General features: G+C 40.5%; 1 protein-coding gene across 1 annotated transcript in view; it reads left to right on the top strand.

Moving 5' to 3' along the window:
• Nucleotides 1-6476: 6476 nt before the first annotated feature.
• NEDD4 (NEDD4 E3 ubiquitin protein ligase) overlaps nucleotides 6477-15975 on the top strand; it is a gene marked incomplete at both ends in the record, with an annotated part of 107860 nt that continues 98361 nt past the window's right edge. The window contains one exon of the mRNA XM_084240897.1: nucleotides 6477-6521. Coding sequence (XP_084097023.1) covers nucleotides 6477-6521 — 45 coding nt within the window. The remainder of the gene's footprint in view (nucleotides 6522-15975) is intronic.

The following is a 15975-nucleotide window of genomic DNA, read 5'->3' as shown; positions in this document are numbered from 1 at the left end:
TTTGGTTTCTTCATGTTATTCAGGCAGAGTTAGTGAGAAATACATGTGTGAAGCTTAGGAAAGAGCTAAGGGTGTGGAAGCTGTAGCACAATGTTACTGTGAAATTTTATTGTTGATAACTACTTATTCCTGGCATGTCCTGCCTCCCTTCCTCTCCCCTGCCCCGGGCAGCAGTGAACACTTTCTTTATGCTCTTGGGAGAGGGCTATTACTACAGGAATGAAAAGAGAAAGATGAGTCAATCCTCAATTTATAAGTTTTAAAATAGAGCTTTGAACCTCCTAGTAGAGAGAAATAGGTCAAGAAAAATTCCAGTCTCAGAAACCTGGATTTTAGAGTAGCAAGAGCCAAAATAGATGCCATTAACACCAAAATTAGGTAGAATGAATGATGACAAAAGGGCCAGTTTTCCTACTCTCAAGAGCATTGAAGATGAAAATAAGACATGGATGAGTGTCTCTGCCAAAAGACCCTACTCTACCTATATCCTTGCTGCTGAGCTATCAATAGGAGACAATTATAGAATTCCCCAATAGTGGTGGAAATCTAGGAGAAAATGTGGTGTGCCCTAGTTCTTAAGGGGAGCCCTTAGGACATTGCCTAAGGCAATTGCCCTCAGACAATTCTTCCTCTTCTGCAGGAGTGGAGGGGCAGACCATAGCTATAGCAGATAAAAGTGACCACATGCTGTGATTTGGCAGTGTGCTGGAGTCCAGCCCTGAGGATTTCTCCCTCCAAAATAGTTACTAATTATCATAACTTAGCAAATCTATTACTCTAAAAGGAGAGAAGAAAAAGATGATCTCAAGAGATATAGAAGAAGGTAATGTTAAATAAAATCCAATGCCTATTTATGACCAATAATCTTAGAGAAATAGGAATAGAAGTAAACTTCTTAACCAAATAAAGGATAGCAAAACAAAACCCCAAACCGCACAGCAAACATCATCCTTTTTAAAACCAGCAACATGAAAAATAAAAAAAAAAAAAATACAGGAACATGACAATTATGTCTGTTACTACCAAGTCTATTTAAGTATTACAGAGAATACAAAGAGAGGAAAAAGAAATGCAAATTGAAAGTACTGGAAAGAAAGAAAATTTTCATTTAACGATGTTTATAAAGTCCACGTGAAAGGGAAAAGGATCATTTTAGACACAGTGAAGACAATGGCTGTGACTTTGTTTCTGACAGTATTGAAGTATGCTGACCAGATATTTCGTAAACTCTTTCTCTCTCCATTGGGTTTTGTGATGTTTTTCCCATGACCAGAACAGAGTTAGAGGTTTTTGGTCTCAAGAGGGTTTGAGTGCCAATATCAGTCCATCACATCAAGGGAATACACTATCGATATAACTGATCACTAATGATGTTGACCTTGTTGGCTGAGACAGTGTTTGTCAGTTTTCTTCTCTCTAAAGATACTCTTTCTTCCTCTTTCATGCTGTTCTCCTTGGGAGAAAGTCACTATGCTCAGTCCACACTGTAGCAGCAGAAAGTGAAGAAGGAGTAGTTATATAAATTATTTAAAATTCTACATAAAGATTTGTTTCTTCTCCCTATTAATATAATTATTTGCTAAAATCAGTATGCAGGCATATATACTTATTTGATACTTTGGATTATATTCCAATGCTACTTTATATATTTTGTAACTTAAATTGTTCAGCCTTGGCCATTGGGAGATCTTTGACAAAACCCCAACAAGGTGGGTTTGACTTTTTTTTTTAAAGATTTATTTATTTATGCATACAAGAGCTGGGGTACAGGCCAGAGGTGTGGGGCGTAAGAGGATTCACCAGAGACAGAGTGGGGAACAGAACAGGCAGATTGACTCAAATATACTGCTGAGGGGAGCAGCAGGTGAGTCATGAGACATCTGCTGCGCCATGTGGGTTGCTCCCTGGCCGGCCAGGGAATTGAACTCGTGCTGCAGAGGCTGCTTATTGCTTCATAGTTTGCGTCTTAACCCCTTGTGCCACCAGGGAGATCTGGGTTTGACTTTTTGAGCACTTCTTTATTTTCTGGGACTAGAGAAAATTTCAGGTTTATCTTTGTACCTTTTCTGTCCTAGTCCAACAATCAGTCATTCTCCAAGGAGTCCAGTTCCTTTTATTAGTGATACTTATTTACTTTCAACCAGCACAATTTCATTCTTTAAAATTTTGAAACAATCTCAAATGAATAGAAAAGTTGAAAGTATGATTTAAAGAAATAGTTTCCTGTACCATTTGTGAGTACTTTGCCAATTTGTTGCCCTATTACCTTATACATTAGTGTGTACTTCTTACAAACAAGGTCATTCTTTGTAACATAGCACAATAGAATATTTAAAATCTAGGAATTAACACACTCATACATGACAGCCATCTAGTCCTTATATACACTCATGTTTCAGCAATGCCCCAATGTCTTTATAACAATAGGGGTCAAAATCACGAATTGCCTTTATATGTCATATCTCTATAATGATGAATTTTATGTGCCAACACAGAAGGCATTTTGGGGTGTGATTAACACTGAAATTAGCCAACTTTGTGTAAAACAGATACCTTCCATAACATGGGTGGGCCTCATCCAATCAGTGGGAGACCTGAACAGAAAGACAGCTCTCCCCTGAGCAAGTAGAAATTCTTCAGCAGCTAGTCTTTGGACTTCATCGATACCATCAGCTATCCTGGGTCTCCAGGCTGCTAATTGTGAGAGTCAATTCTTTTTTTTTTTTAATATATATATTTTAAGATTTATTTACTTATTTATACAAGCACAGGGTACAGTCAGAAGCGCGGAAGGGTGAGAGAATTCTCCAGAGCCAGAGCGGGGAGCAGAGCAGGCAGAAGGACCGAGGTACACTGCTGAGGGGAGCAGCAGGCGTAGGAGAGGTCTGCGTGCCATGCGGGACCCTCCTCCAGTGGCCAGGGAGCAGCCGGGGATCAAACCGGCACCGCAGAGGCTGCTGGGCAGCTTTGCAACCCAGCACTCAACCCCTGCGCCACCGGGGAGGCCCTAAGAGTCAATTCTTCAACAACAAAGAAAACAATCCAGTCAAAAAATGGGCAGAAGAGCTTAAAAGAAACTTCTCTGAAGAGGAAATGCAAATGGCCAACAGGCATATGAAAAAATGTTCAACATCACTTGTCATCAGGGAAATGCAAATCAAAACTACCATGAGATACCATCTCACACCAGTGAGAATGGCACATATTAAAAAAACTAGCAACAACAAATGTTGGCGAGGGTGTGGAGAAAAAGGAACTCTTCTGCACTGTTGGTGGGAGTGCAAACTGGTCCAACCACTGTGGAAAGCTGTATGGAGATTTCTGGACCTACTAAACATAGAGCTTCCATATGATCCAGCAATTCCACTCCTAGGTATTTACCCAAAGGACACAGAAACATCAATTCCAAAGAACACCTGCACCCCTATGTTTATAGCAGCACTGTTTACAATAGCTAAGCTTTGGAAACAACCCAAATGCCCAAAAATAGATGACTGGATCAAGAAGATGTGGTACATATATACCATGGAATATTACTCAGCATTCAAAAAAGATAAACACATGCAATTTGCAGCAACATGGATGGCGCTGGAAGGGATCATGCTCAGCGAAATAAGCCAAAAAGAAAAAGAAAAATACCGGATGGTCTCACTCATAGCAGGAATCTAGAAAACTTAAATAAGGGACCAGGAAAATGAATAACTATAAGAAAGTGAAAATCAAAATCAACAAAAAACTATGAACCAGAGACACTTTTAGGGGGGCGGGGGTGGGAGGGGAGGGATTGGGGTCAGAATGGGGGGGCTGCAATTGTATGGGGAATATAACAATAAAATTTATTAAAAAAAAAAGAGTCAATTCTTAATGATAAACTTCATCTATACACACACACACACACACACACACACTCTATTAATTTTGTTTCTCTTGGAGAGCCATTTAATCTCTTTAATTTGTCAGTCTGCAATAGTTCTTCAAACTTGTTTGACTTCTATGTCTTTCACACTTTTGAAGTTTAAAGGCCCGTAATTTTAAAGTTATGTCCCTTAAAATGTCTGTTTCCTCATGATTAGATTCAGGTTAGGCAAGAATAGCTCTGATGTCATGCTCTGTTCTTTTTATTGTATCCCATCAGGTTATAAGATAATAATTTGTCCCATTACTAATGTTTGCTTTGCTCACTAGACTACAGTGGTATCTTTTAGCTTGACCCCCTCTATGTATTCTTTCCTTCTTTGTAATTAATAATCATTTTGTGGAACGATATATCCAAATCTGTAAGAAAATTTACTTGTTAAACTTTGAATTTACCTTTTTATTACCATTTATATCAATATGGACTCAAAGTACTCAGCTTATACACTGGACTATAATATCTATTGTTATCATGATGTATTTTGCTGCTAAAGATAGCTGGTGTTTTACCCACTGGAACCTCTTCAAGCTGGTTCTAGCATTTTGACATGTCGTTGTTACTGTCATTATTTACTGGCATAAAAAGATGGTTCACAAGAAGACTTTATAAGTACAAGAGTAGCATGCAGTTAAGAAATGTATGGAGAGGAGTTTTTCATTACACACAGATTTCTTGACGGTAGTGGTTGTTACAGGAACACCAGTTGCACCACCTTCTCCATTTAAACTTCCTCTTAACTTCAGATACCAGCTGCACAGGCCTCTCCCGGATTTCAGCTGGGAACAATTACTTCAGCTTTTTACTTATCAATAGCCGTCAGCTTGATTCTTCATTATGACCTTGGATATATACAGAAAAAATAAGATATCATGAATCAAATCAATGGTACTTGGAATTATCTTCAGTACTGCCTATCAACTGATGCTTTACTTTATAACCCTCAGGGGTTTCTGGTTGATTATATTACTGATTTTAGGTTTATAATAACTGGTCCACTCTGATCCATGCATGAGTTTTTAGTAGTAATGGCAAATGTTTTGATACCTATGTACCTATGCCCTGAAATGATATGTGTCCTACTTTAAATTAAATGTAAATATGTGTATCAGAGAGATTAAGGAAAAGTAGTATTTCCAAGATAAAAGAGCAAACAAAATATTTTCAGTTTATTTTATTTCTATCGCACTAAGAAACACAAGTCTGTGACAGTTATAAATCAAAGAAATTACTGCTATTCTGGCTTTTAAGTTTTAGTTAAGCCAACAAATCTTAAGTCTTGACCATTTTGGAATTTTGCTCTCAGGTTTAGTTATTTACACCTCTTTCCCCCTACCACAGACATTAAAATTTGAATGATGTAGCAAGAGATTTAATAGAATTTTGGTATAAGTAAAATGTACCCTGCCAAACACAATTAAAATACAACAAAAATCTTATATAACAAATCAATAACCAATAACATGTGCTCTAATCTTATCCCCATCTTTCAGCACTTAAATTTAACTATTTATTCTGGACTTCTTAGGGAAATTTTACATTACATTTTTGAGTGTGGAGTTTTGTAAGTTTCTGCAACTGTAGGAAAACGACAATATACTAATTCTGACTTAGACAATGAGTGCTTATAGTTGCCCCCATTCTCTTTTATGCGTGCTGTATTTGGTGAGGGTCTTCCTGCGGTTATGTGACTATAAAATCCATTAAACTATGAAATAGCGTGGTTACTTCCAGCACAGCAGCAGTTCTGAGTTCATTTTATTTTTCCCCTTCTTCCCTATCTCCCAGTAGTGCTGGAGATCAGGGCTTATCTAAACAGGTTTAGAGGGTTAAGTCTGTAGGTGGGACGTTATCAGTAGGCTTTAAAGATGGAAAGCTCATATGACAGGAAACAGTTTATGAATTGGCACAGCAAGAAAATTCCAAATCCTGAGTCCACGAGGGATGAAACCTCTTCAGGCCTCCCCCTGTGCTGTCACACTCAGGCTGGACTTTGACTGAGAACCCAGGATCCAGCTTCTGTTGGAATCCTCAGGCTTAACCGACAGGAAAGGACTCTTGGGTTCCACTTGTGGTGCGCCCAAGACTTGGCCCCGGGGGATCCTAGGTGTCTTCAGAGACCGAGCTCTGGAGCGGATCTTAGACTTGTTGCTGAGGAAAAACGCAGCTTTGTTTCCCAGGGGAAGGACTGACGTTCTCCGGGCCCCCGCCGCCGGCTCGGCTCGCCCCCCTGAGGCCGCCCGACGACCGGCGGCGGCCCGCGGGTCCCCACCTCCAGGCGCCCGGCGCGCTTCGCGCCCCCGCGCGCCTTTACGCACGCGCCCTCCAGGCCCACCGCGCCTCAGGCGGCCGCGGCGCGCCGGGCCTTTCCCGCCGCGCCTGCCCGTGCGGCGCGCGGCCGGGGGCGGCGCTGCTGCTGCCGGGGGCGGTGCTGCTGCCGCCGGGGAGCCCCGCCTCCTCTTCCTCCGACTCCGGCAGCCTCCTCCCCCTTTTCCTCCTCCTCGCTGCAGTTCCCACTCCTTGGGCGGGTCGAGCTCGTCCGGTTTGCTGGGACCGTTCGGAAATGGCAACTTGCGCGGTGGAGGTGTTCGGGCTCCCGGAAGACGAGGTGCGGGGGCCGCGGGGCTGCGGGGCGGGCTTCCAGGCGCGCGCCCAGCACCCCGACCCGAGGAGGCGCGGCGCCCAGGCGTTCAGCTGCCAGGCTCCCCCTGCTTCCTCCGGAGCCCCGGGAGCGCGGGAGGTGCCTTGGGGACCGACTGTGGGGGCGGCCGAGCTAGCGGCCTCTGGGGGGCGGGGGATGCTTGAGGAGCCGCCTGGTCTTTGCAAGCCTGCAGACTGCACACCCTCCTTGGAGCCGCGCCTTCCCAGGGAGTTTCCTTCAGGAAGTGTTGAGGAGGGGGGGCCTAGGCAGCTACGGGGACGGGGGGTAGGTTTTCTTTGGGTGGGAGCTGGGGAGACCCTGCCAGCGGGCTCCTGTCACCCCAGCCCAGGTGCTTGAGCTCCCGGGGGTCGGGGTGAGCAGTGCTGGGCGAATTTTTCTGGAGCTGAGCATCTCCCTTGTCCATTAGACTGCTGTGGCAACCAGTGGCCCGCTGGATTTAATTTTATGGACCTTGACCTGAAGACTTACACATGGATTGTCTTTACCTGATTTGGTTTTTTATCTGAAATCTTTTTTTTTTTTTTTTTTTTTTTGTTTAAACACCCTAACTGCATTTGGTTATGGGAAAGCAGGCGGATAGGTTTTCCCTTCCTCATATTTAGCAACAAGTGTCAAGTATGGAAAGGAAGTTCTTAAGTAATATTTTTTTTAAAGTGGGAAAAGTGTAAATATTTTAAAGAACTTATTAGAACTGTTCACTCTGAACAATATATTAAATTTTGTGACTTGAAAAGGCAAATCTGTGTTTTTTCCTAACTAAAGGACTTAAGTTGGCGATGCTTCATGCTTATTGAAAATGAGCCATTTGGAACGAGTTGTTACTTGTTAAATGAGATATGACTTCTCTGTTTTGGGTGATTGTCTGAAAAATGGGAATGAATGAGAGATGAACAAGCGATCTAGTCTAACAGTGACTAGTTCTGTTTGGAAAAAAAATTCAGATTTAAACATTCTTGGTGATTGACTAAGCAGTCACATGTACCTGTTATCAAGATTGGACCCAATTATTTGTAAGTCCGTCTGTGTAATTTAGAATGGTTGCTTAAGTATCTTCTAACAGTGTGTAATAGTCCCTTCTCGTAGTAACTTAGTGTCTTCAAACTCCTTTTACATTTCTTTTGAAGGCTCTTTGTTTATGAACAGAGGGCAGCTTGTGGAGGCATTCTCATTAATTTGAGAATTAATTATGTGATGCTATAAGAAATTAATTTCTTAGTTTTTGCTAGAAGAGAAGCAAAGTGGAGGGGACAGATGTTGGCAGCTCGGTATTCCTCAGAAACAAGTCAGTATGTTATGGATAAGAATAATATTACAGCTAGTGTCCCATTATTGTTCTTTAGAAGAGATCAGAGGGATATAATGATGTGTGGAAGCTATGATAGCTTTCTTCTTATCAGTCAGGTCTCCCTGCTTGTTGTATAAACTGTGCAATGCAGATAATCTCAAACTTGGCAACAAACTCAACCAGGCTGGCCTTGGACTTTTTTCCCTGTCATTGTTTCTTAGATTGTTCTGCCAGTCAAGATTTCTCATCTCTAAACTTCTCACTCCCTTCCAGCAGAGCCAATTGATCATAGGCAAAATATTCCACAGCCCTGTCTGTTCTTCCCTTCCTAGTACAAAAGCTGTGTTTTCAGTTATTTGCTTCTCACATCACCTCTTTGCCCCTCTGCTCAACTGGAGTAAAATGAATGATGGCAGTTAGTTGGAGATAAGCACCTGAGGCTAAAGACCTGGAACTCCACCCTTTTGAAATGACTTTTTTCTGAACTTACTGATGGATTTATACTTCTGGGAAACTTCGTGGCGTGGGGCCCACTGTTTTCTCCTAATGAAGGTCCTATTTTCAGTTATGTGACTCAAATTTTGTAACAGCTCCTTTTTGTGTACTTTGTGACATAGGAAGGTAAGAGGCATAATATGAAGTGTCAGCTTCCAGCTTCCAATTCTTACAGTGTAATTTGGGTTATTCATTTGACAGACATTTATTAACTGCTCTTTCTGTGCTGTGTCTTGCAGTGTGCTAGGCACCCAGGATATTCGGAGAAAAAACAATCTCCATCTCTTTTATAAGGAGCTCAGTCTGGTGAGAAAGACAAAAGCCCTCTTGCTTTCTCGTAGAGTGGCTATCTCATCACTCTTATTTGCTCTGTATTTCCTGGCCCATCAGGAAAGTAAAAGAGGGCTTAGAAAAGCCTCCCCACCCTTTGTAGAAGAAAGACATTGCAGCTGTGTCATTTTATTTCATTTTCAGGCTAGTCTGGGAATAGGCAGCCCTCTGCTGTTGATTAGGAGTAAGGTAGTTTTCCTATTACAGAAAAAAGATGATTCTGGTTTTTAATTTGAAACTAAAACAAGGAGAAAAATGAATAAACATGATATAGAAGACAGTGAGAGAATCGTAACAACCAGTATGTACAGAAAAGCCGCTGAGTCATACCGTATGAGCATGTTAGTATTGAAGTCTGCCAAAGTTTACATCGTAATTCCTTTCTTTTCACTCTTTAGTAAGGTTTAGCTCTTTCAGTAAAAGATGGATCCATGGGCAGACTTTTGCTATTAAAGCATAGCAAACTAAGGAAGTAGTAAAATATAATTTATACCTAATTGGTCTGACAATTTCTTGGGATTTAACAGTAGGGCAGATCTGCCAGTAATCTTTGTTGAGGAGTATGGTACATATGGGAATTGCAATTCAGCATCCCTTCCTATCTCATTTCAGTGGACTTCCGTGTTATGCCGAGACTTGAAAGTTAAATTCTGTGTTTCTCAGACTCCCTTGCACTTAGCATCCTGTAAATAGGTACAATCTGTGAAATAGGTTTCTCAGTTAGAAGCACTTACTTGAGATTTAGGAAGTGAAAATGAAATGGAACAAAACTCCATTGAATTTTTCTGCTGACAAACATAGTCATATAGACTTTGAGTTTTTCTCTAAAAGTGTTCTAGTAGCTGCTAACTTGTGTGCATCGATAGGAAGTTGCAGAAGTAGTGGTGGTGATGGTGACTTCCTGATGTCTGCTTTGTTTCCTTTCTTAAAGTTGACAGGTCTGGTGGGCTCCTGATTATCTACCTTTCTGACGTAGAGGTAGCATCTTAGGGTGGCCCAGTTTGGAGGGATTTTGGATCCTCCGGAGGCACAGCCTACAGCCTGCCCCCCAGCTTTTTCATTTTTGTAGACCTTAATTTCCCATATTAACTTCTTTGTGCTTAAAACACTTGTAGTGATTTCTGTTCCCCACAACTGAAACCTGACTGCAACAAGGAAAAGAAGGAAGGAAATAAAGAGGAAAGAGTTGAGAGTCTCCACTCCAGTTTGGGAGTACAGTTTGCACATACAGAAGAATGGATGCCTTTGATGGTGACAGGTACAGCAATGCGTAAGCAGCAGGGTAATTAAGAAGTGCATATTCTGACACTTCTAGACCCACTAACACCAAACAGAAGCAGACTCTGCCTGCTGTGGCATCATACTGAGTCTGGGAACAAGACTCCCAAACCTTTATTCATTGCACATAAAGAATAGAAACACAGTTTAAGGAGCAGCTGCGTTAGCATCCACCCTGATCTCTCATGTATTGTTTTCACCATTTTTTTTTCTTTTTTGCAATCTTTAATTCCAACATCATTCTAAATCATTTTTTGTGGCATTCCTTGGGGCCAAAGAAGTGAAAATAAACAGCTTATTTTTTAGTAATTAATTTTTAATTATTTTAAATCAACAGAAATGTTGGAAGTAAAGTATGAAAAACTCCCAAATCCTCCTCATGCAGCTTCTACATCTGTTGCCATTTCAGCACAATGGCTTCATAACCTATATTTGCCATTTTCATTGTTCCTTTTCAGAACAACCTGAGGGCAAATTGCAGGCACAATGACCCATCACCACTAAATACTCCAGAGTAATCAACATTGCTACAATACTACTATCCAATCCATAGATTCCATTCAATCTTTGGCAAGTGGTCTTATAATTTTCTTTTTTTTCCTTTCTGACCCAAGATCCCATCTGGGAGCCTATGTTGCCTGGTTCTTGTGTCTTTGCAGTCTCTTCTAATGTATCAATTTCTCTGTCTTATACCTGACAGTCTTAAGGTATGTAGGCTGTACAACCTGTAGGATGTTTCTCAGTCCAAATCTGTTTACTGTTTCCTCATGACCATGTCAAGGTCATGCTTTTTTGGCAGAAATCAGAGATAATGATGTGTTCTTTGTAGTGTATCACAGAGAGGGTACGTGATGTTAACTTGTTCCATCACTATCAGTGATAAAATCACATCATTTTCTTGCCTGACAGATTTCTTCTTTGTGATGTCACCATTTATGATTGGTTTTGTGGGAATAGAGTCACAGTTTATGCTCTCTTATCTATCAGCTCTCCATTGACTGGTTTTACATCCTCCTTTGATGATGACTTGCACCTGAATCAACCATTATTTTTAATTTCCTTCTTTAGTAGGTGGCATTCCCTGTATGAAGAACTTTTCCTTTCTCCATTTATTTATGTATGTAGGCATGGGCTTGTAGATTCCCACCTTACTCAATGAGTAATTAAAGACTGATTAAGTATTTTGTTGCTGAAATTATCCCAATTTGGCCAGTGACGTCTGTCTCAAGGAGGACCTTCGGTCTTTGTGACAAGTCCCCATCTTTCTTTGATGACTTCATTGCTTTCTGGAAGAAGATGTTTCAGGTTCTTCTTGTATTTTTCCTGGCCTGGCACTATCTGGAATCAGCCATTTCTCTTAGGAACACTAGTTCCACTAAGTACAAGATGACTTTTAGAGCCAAGATCTGAGGCTTAGTGTGCTCATTTACTACTGAATGCCATTGCTTTTTTGACCATCTCAGCAGAATTAAGTCCCAAACTTACAATTGTTTATATGTTCTTATTTTCATATTTTCTGTCTTTTCTGATGGTAGCTATTAGGTGGACCTCTGAATTCCTTGAATTCTGTATTTAACAAAAAATTATTGAACACTTATCACATGTAAGGTATTTCACTCAGGCCTTGAGGTAGATGATGGATAGCAAAATTTACTAAATTTATAGCTCAGAGGGAAATAATTATATTAAATACATAATCACACATCAATGTTTTATAAATGCTAGGAAGGAAAAGGAGTACTATAAAATCAAAGTCTATAACAGGAAAGAAATTAACCTTATATGGTATGGAGTAAGGAAGGGAAGGCTGAGGAAGTCACCTTTAAACTGAAACAAAGAATGAATAGGAGTTAGCCAGGTGAAGAGTGGTGCTAAATCTGTCAGGTAAAAAGAAGTGCTTGTGCAAAAGAAATGGAGGGGAACATAAAGAAGGTTGGAGTGATGAAGCAAGAGGGACAGTGTCACGAGATGATTGTGGAGAGGAGAGGAGTGCACCATTAGGCAGGGCTTGAAGGCCATTTATTAAAGAGTTTGAATTGGATCTCAAATGGAGTGGAAATTCACTGAATGCTGACTCAGGCACACACATGTGTGCGCACACACATGTGCTCGCACACACACAGAGTCATCCTCATCATTAATATTGTTATTATTTTTTATGCTGTTTGTTCTTGATGTATTTAACATTACTTTTGCTTGTCATTGCATCATTTCTTCTTGAATCTCTGCTTTCCATCTAGGATCATCTTTCCTATGTGAAGTACATTCTCTAGAATTTCTTTTAGTGTGTATTTGCTAGTAATGAACTTTACTATTTTTAGGGTTTTTTTTTTGGCCTAGAAGTGTCTATTTTACTTTTATGTGAGGCAGGGAGAGGGGGAGTAAAATTACAGTGAAATGTACAATTGGATGTGCAGTGATTTTCAACAATATGTGTATGCGACTACCCAATTAAGATATAGAATACTTCCAGGAGCCCAGAATGTTCCCTTGGGCCCTCTTCAGTCAGCTTTTCATCTTTGTTCCCCATAGGCAACCTTTTATCACCATGGATTACTTTTTGCCTGTTCTAGAACTAAGAACTGGGGTACAGGCCAGAGGTGTGGGGGGGGGGCGGTGAGAGGATTCACCAGAGACAGAGTGGGGAACGGAACTGGCAGACTGACTGAAATACACTGCTGAGGAGAGCAGCGCGCAAGTCAGGAGAGGTCTGCTATGCATTATGGGTCACTTCCCTGGCCAGGAATCGAACTTGTGCTGCGGTGGCTGCAGATAGCTTCATAGGTTGCGTCTTAATCCCTTGTGCCACCAGGAGGCCCTATCCATTCTTCTTTTGATGACCACTTCAGTTTTCACTACTATCAATAAAAATAAACCCATTGTAACGAATCATCTATAATCTTTTGGGAAATACATTTTCCACAGATATTAGTTATTAGTTTGATGTGTATCCTTTCAGAGGTATTTTACGTATAAATAAGCATGTCGGTGCTATCACATTCAAAAGTAGTGCTGAGATGTAAAGATATGAACTGTCCTTTTTTGGAAATGATCTAATGCTGATTGAATAAAGTTGTAGTTTTTTGTTTTTTTTTTTTAAAGATTTATCTATTTATGCATACAAGAGCTGGGGCACAGGCCAGAAGCGCAGGGGGTGAGAGGATTCACCAGAGACAGAGTGGGGAACAAAGCAGGTAGACTGACCGAAGTACACTGCCAAGGGGAGCAGCGGGCGAGACAGGAGAGGTCTGCTTCACCATGTGGGTCTCTCTCTGGCTCGCCGGGGATCGAACTCGTGCTGCAGAGGCTGCGGATCTCCTCATAGTGCAGTGCTCAACCTCCTGTGCCACCAGGGAGGCCCAAAACTTGTAGTTTTCTAAATGAGGAATACTCCTGCAATTATATCAAACACAGCAGTTAACCATCATGCTCTTTGCCTGTGCTGCTTATCTCTAGTGTCCATCAGAATCACCTGGAGTGTTTGTTAATACCTAGATACTAGCCCCACACACAATGTCTGATTCAGTATGTGTAGGGCCTAAAAATGTAAGTTTCTGTAAAATTCCCGTGAGATGGTCTTATCACTGGTCCAGGGAATACACTTTGAGAACCACTGCTTTCTGTGATATGTAAGTATTCTGGATATTCTTGTTTATCATAGTTCTTACTGCCAAAATCTCCTGAAGAACTTTGAACAGACATAGCAAATATGTAGCAATCATATACTTATCTTTACTGGGATAATTTTCTTTTTTTTTTTTTAAAGATTTATTTATGCATACAAGAACTGGGGTACAGGCCAGAGGTGTGAGGTGGTAGTCATGGTGAGAGGATTTGTCAGAGACAGTGGGGAAAAGAACAGGCAGACTGACTGAAATAACACTGCTGAGGGGAGCAGTGGGCGAGTCAGGAGAGGTCTGCTGCGCCATGTGGGTAGCTTCCTGGCCGGGGATGGAACTCGTACTGCAGTGGCTGTGGATTGCTTCATAGGTTATGTCTTAACCCCTTGTGCCACCAGGGAGGCCCTACTGGGATAATTTTTATTTCATTTATTGTCCAATAAGGGTAAACTAGCACTTATATTTTTGTAAAATGTTTCAAATAAGTTTATATACCAGAGGATCATAACTGCTGTCAGTCCATTTTCAGCTTGGAGAATGTGATCCACGGAAGTTCTATAGCATATTATCCTTAAAAAAAAAAGATGAAAAATTTATATCCCTCCCTAGCAGTCTAGCAATATTTTTGTTAAATATTCAGTATTATTGTACTATGTATATACAGTATTCACATTTGTATCATTGCACCATGTTTGTAAGTATCAAACTTTTATTTGCTCTAGTTTTCTGTACACCTATCACAAATTAAATTAAATTGCAAACTCAGAACTTTAAAACCACCTACTAAAGTTTCAGATGGGTATAAAATGAATGCCATCCATTCCCTCTTCTTCATTCTTGTTGAAGACAGCCTCTTGCTACCTTGTGTTCCGTATGAACTGCTAGCACTCTCCGCCTGGGTATAGCCATTGTGAGGATTCCCTTAATCTCTTTTCTCTGTTGGACCCACTGTTTCCTTTATTGCTTCTCTTCCTTTCCCCTAATTTATTCCCTTAATTACTGACATAGATCCCCTGTGTGAGGGGCCAAGTACTACTGACTGCAGTATTTTGCAATAGGGTCCTATGGGCCTACCATTCATTTCATTGTGGGATTGTCACTTATAAATGTATAGTGTTTGTTACCTCTCCCCTCTCTTGAATCACTCACTTTCCTTGGAGGGAAGTCTTCCTGTCTTCTGTTTGATGGGTATTGGTCTGGTAGCCAGTGTTCTTGGATCCATGTACCAGAAGTGGGGCGGAGGCTCATTGTGCAAACTTTTCCTTTTGATAAACATACTTTATTCCTATTTTCAGCTACTTCAGAAAAGTTTTGTTGTTAATCAAGAACTTATTAGCCCCACGATGTGCCAGATAATTCTACTGGGTTCTGTAGAGAATATAGAGATAACAAAAAGACAAGTTTCTTGGTTTTCAACATCTCAGTTTCAATAGTGAAGAAAGACTTGTAGTTTATTGCCTCAGATCCAAGAAATTATGTGATAGGTATTATATAAATGAGCCTCTAACAATGAGAAGGGAAGATTAATGTCAACTATGAAGGCTTTTTAGAAACAATGACGTTTGGACTATGAAGAAAGGACAGGGCTTTTTAAAAGAAAGATAATAAAATTTATAAAAAGTTGAAGAAGTAAAGCAGAGCCTTTATCATTTCAGTATTTTAATAGCTAGTTCTGTTGTATATTTCCTTCCAATCTTTATTCATATGCATGTATATTTTAACAGTTATCATAGAGTAGATATTCTACATCCTGATTTTTCCCATGAACTTACAATTATGTCATTAAATAATATTAATAATCACATTTCTCAAAGACTTCAAATGAATCTTCTCAGATGGTTCAGCACTTTAACAATGAAGGGGAAGAATACCCCAGGCAGAGGTAACCCAACTTGCATGAAAACTCAGAGATATATAAACAAAAGGTTCATCTTTTTAAAAAAGGAGACTGGTGGAATGATGTGGGGCAACAGAAGGATGGGAGAAGGGAAAAGAGAGTGACAATAAAATTGCCTATAATATATGAAAAGACCTAATGCTCTCTATTTCCTGTATCTGTTTTTTTTTTTTTTTTTTTTTTTTTGCGTGAAGGGAGGAGAGAGGGACTGTTGATTATAGAGCAGTTAGTAGCTATTTTCATAAATTATGGAGAAGAATCTCAGCCCTAGAAAGCTGCTTTTAATTATTGCATAGATAACACATTACCTTTGTGTTCCTCCCCAGCATTAAGAGAAGCTTCATTTATTTGCCTACAATTTGTAACTTTTCCATTTCACTTTCAAAATCCATAGAATTGCATTATGGGCTGAAAGGGAAGATGCAAGCTGTAGTGAGGAGCTATGGTGTCCTTGGGGATAATGTCCCTGTGCTTATTAAGGAAAAGATTCTTAAT

The sequence above is a fragment of the Talpa europaea genome (genome assembly GCF_964194135.1).
Source record: "Talpa europaea genome assembly, chromosome: 8".
Lineage (NCBI taxonomy): Eukaryota > Metazoa > Chordata > Mammalia > Eulipotyphla > Talpidae > Talpa > Talpa europaea.
The sequence above is the reverse complement of the archived record's forward strand: the minus strand, read 5'-3'. Positions and strand labels throughout refer to the sequence as shown.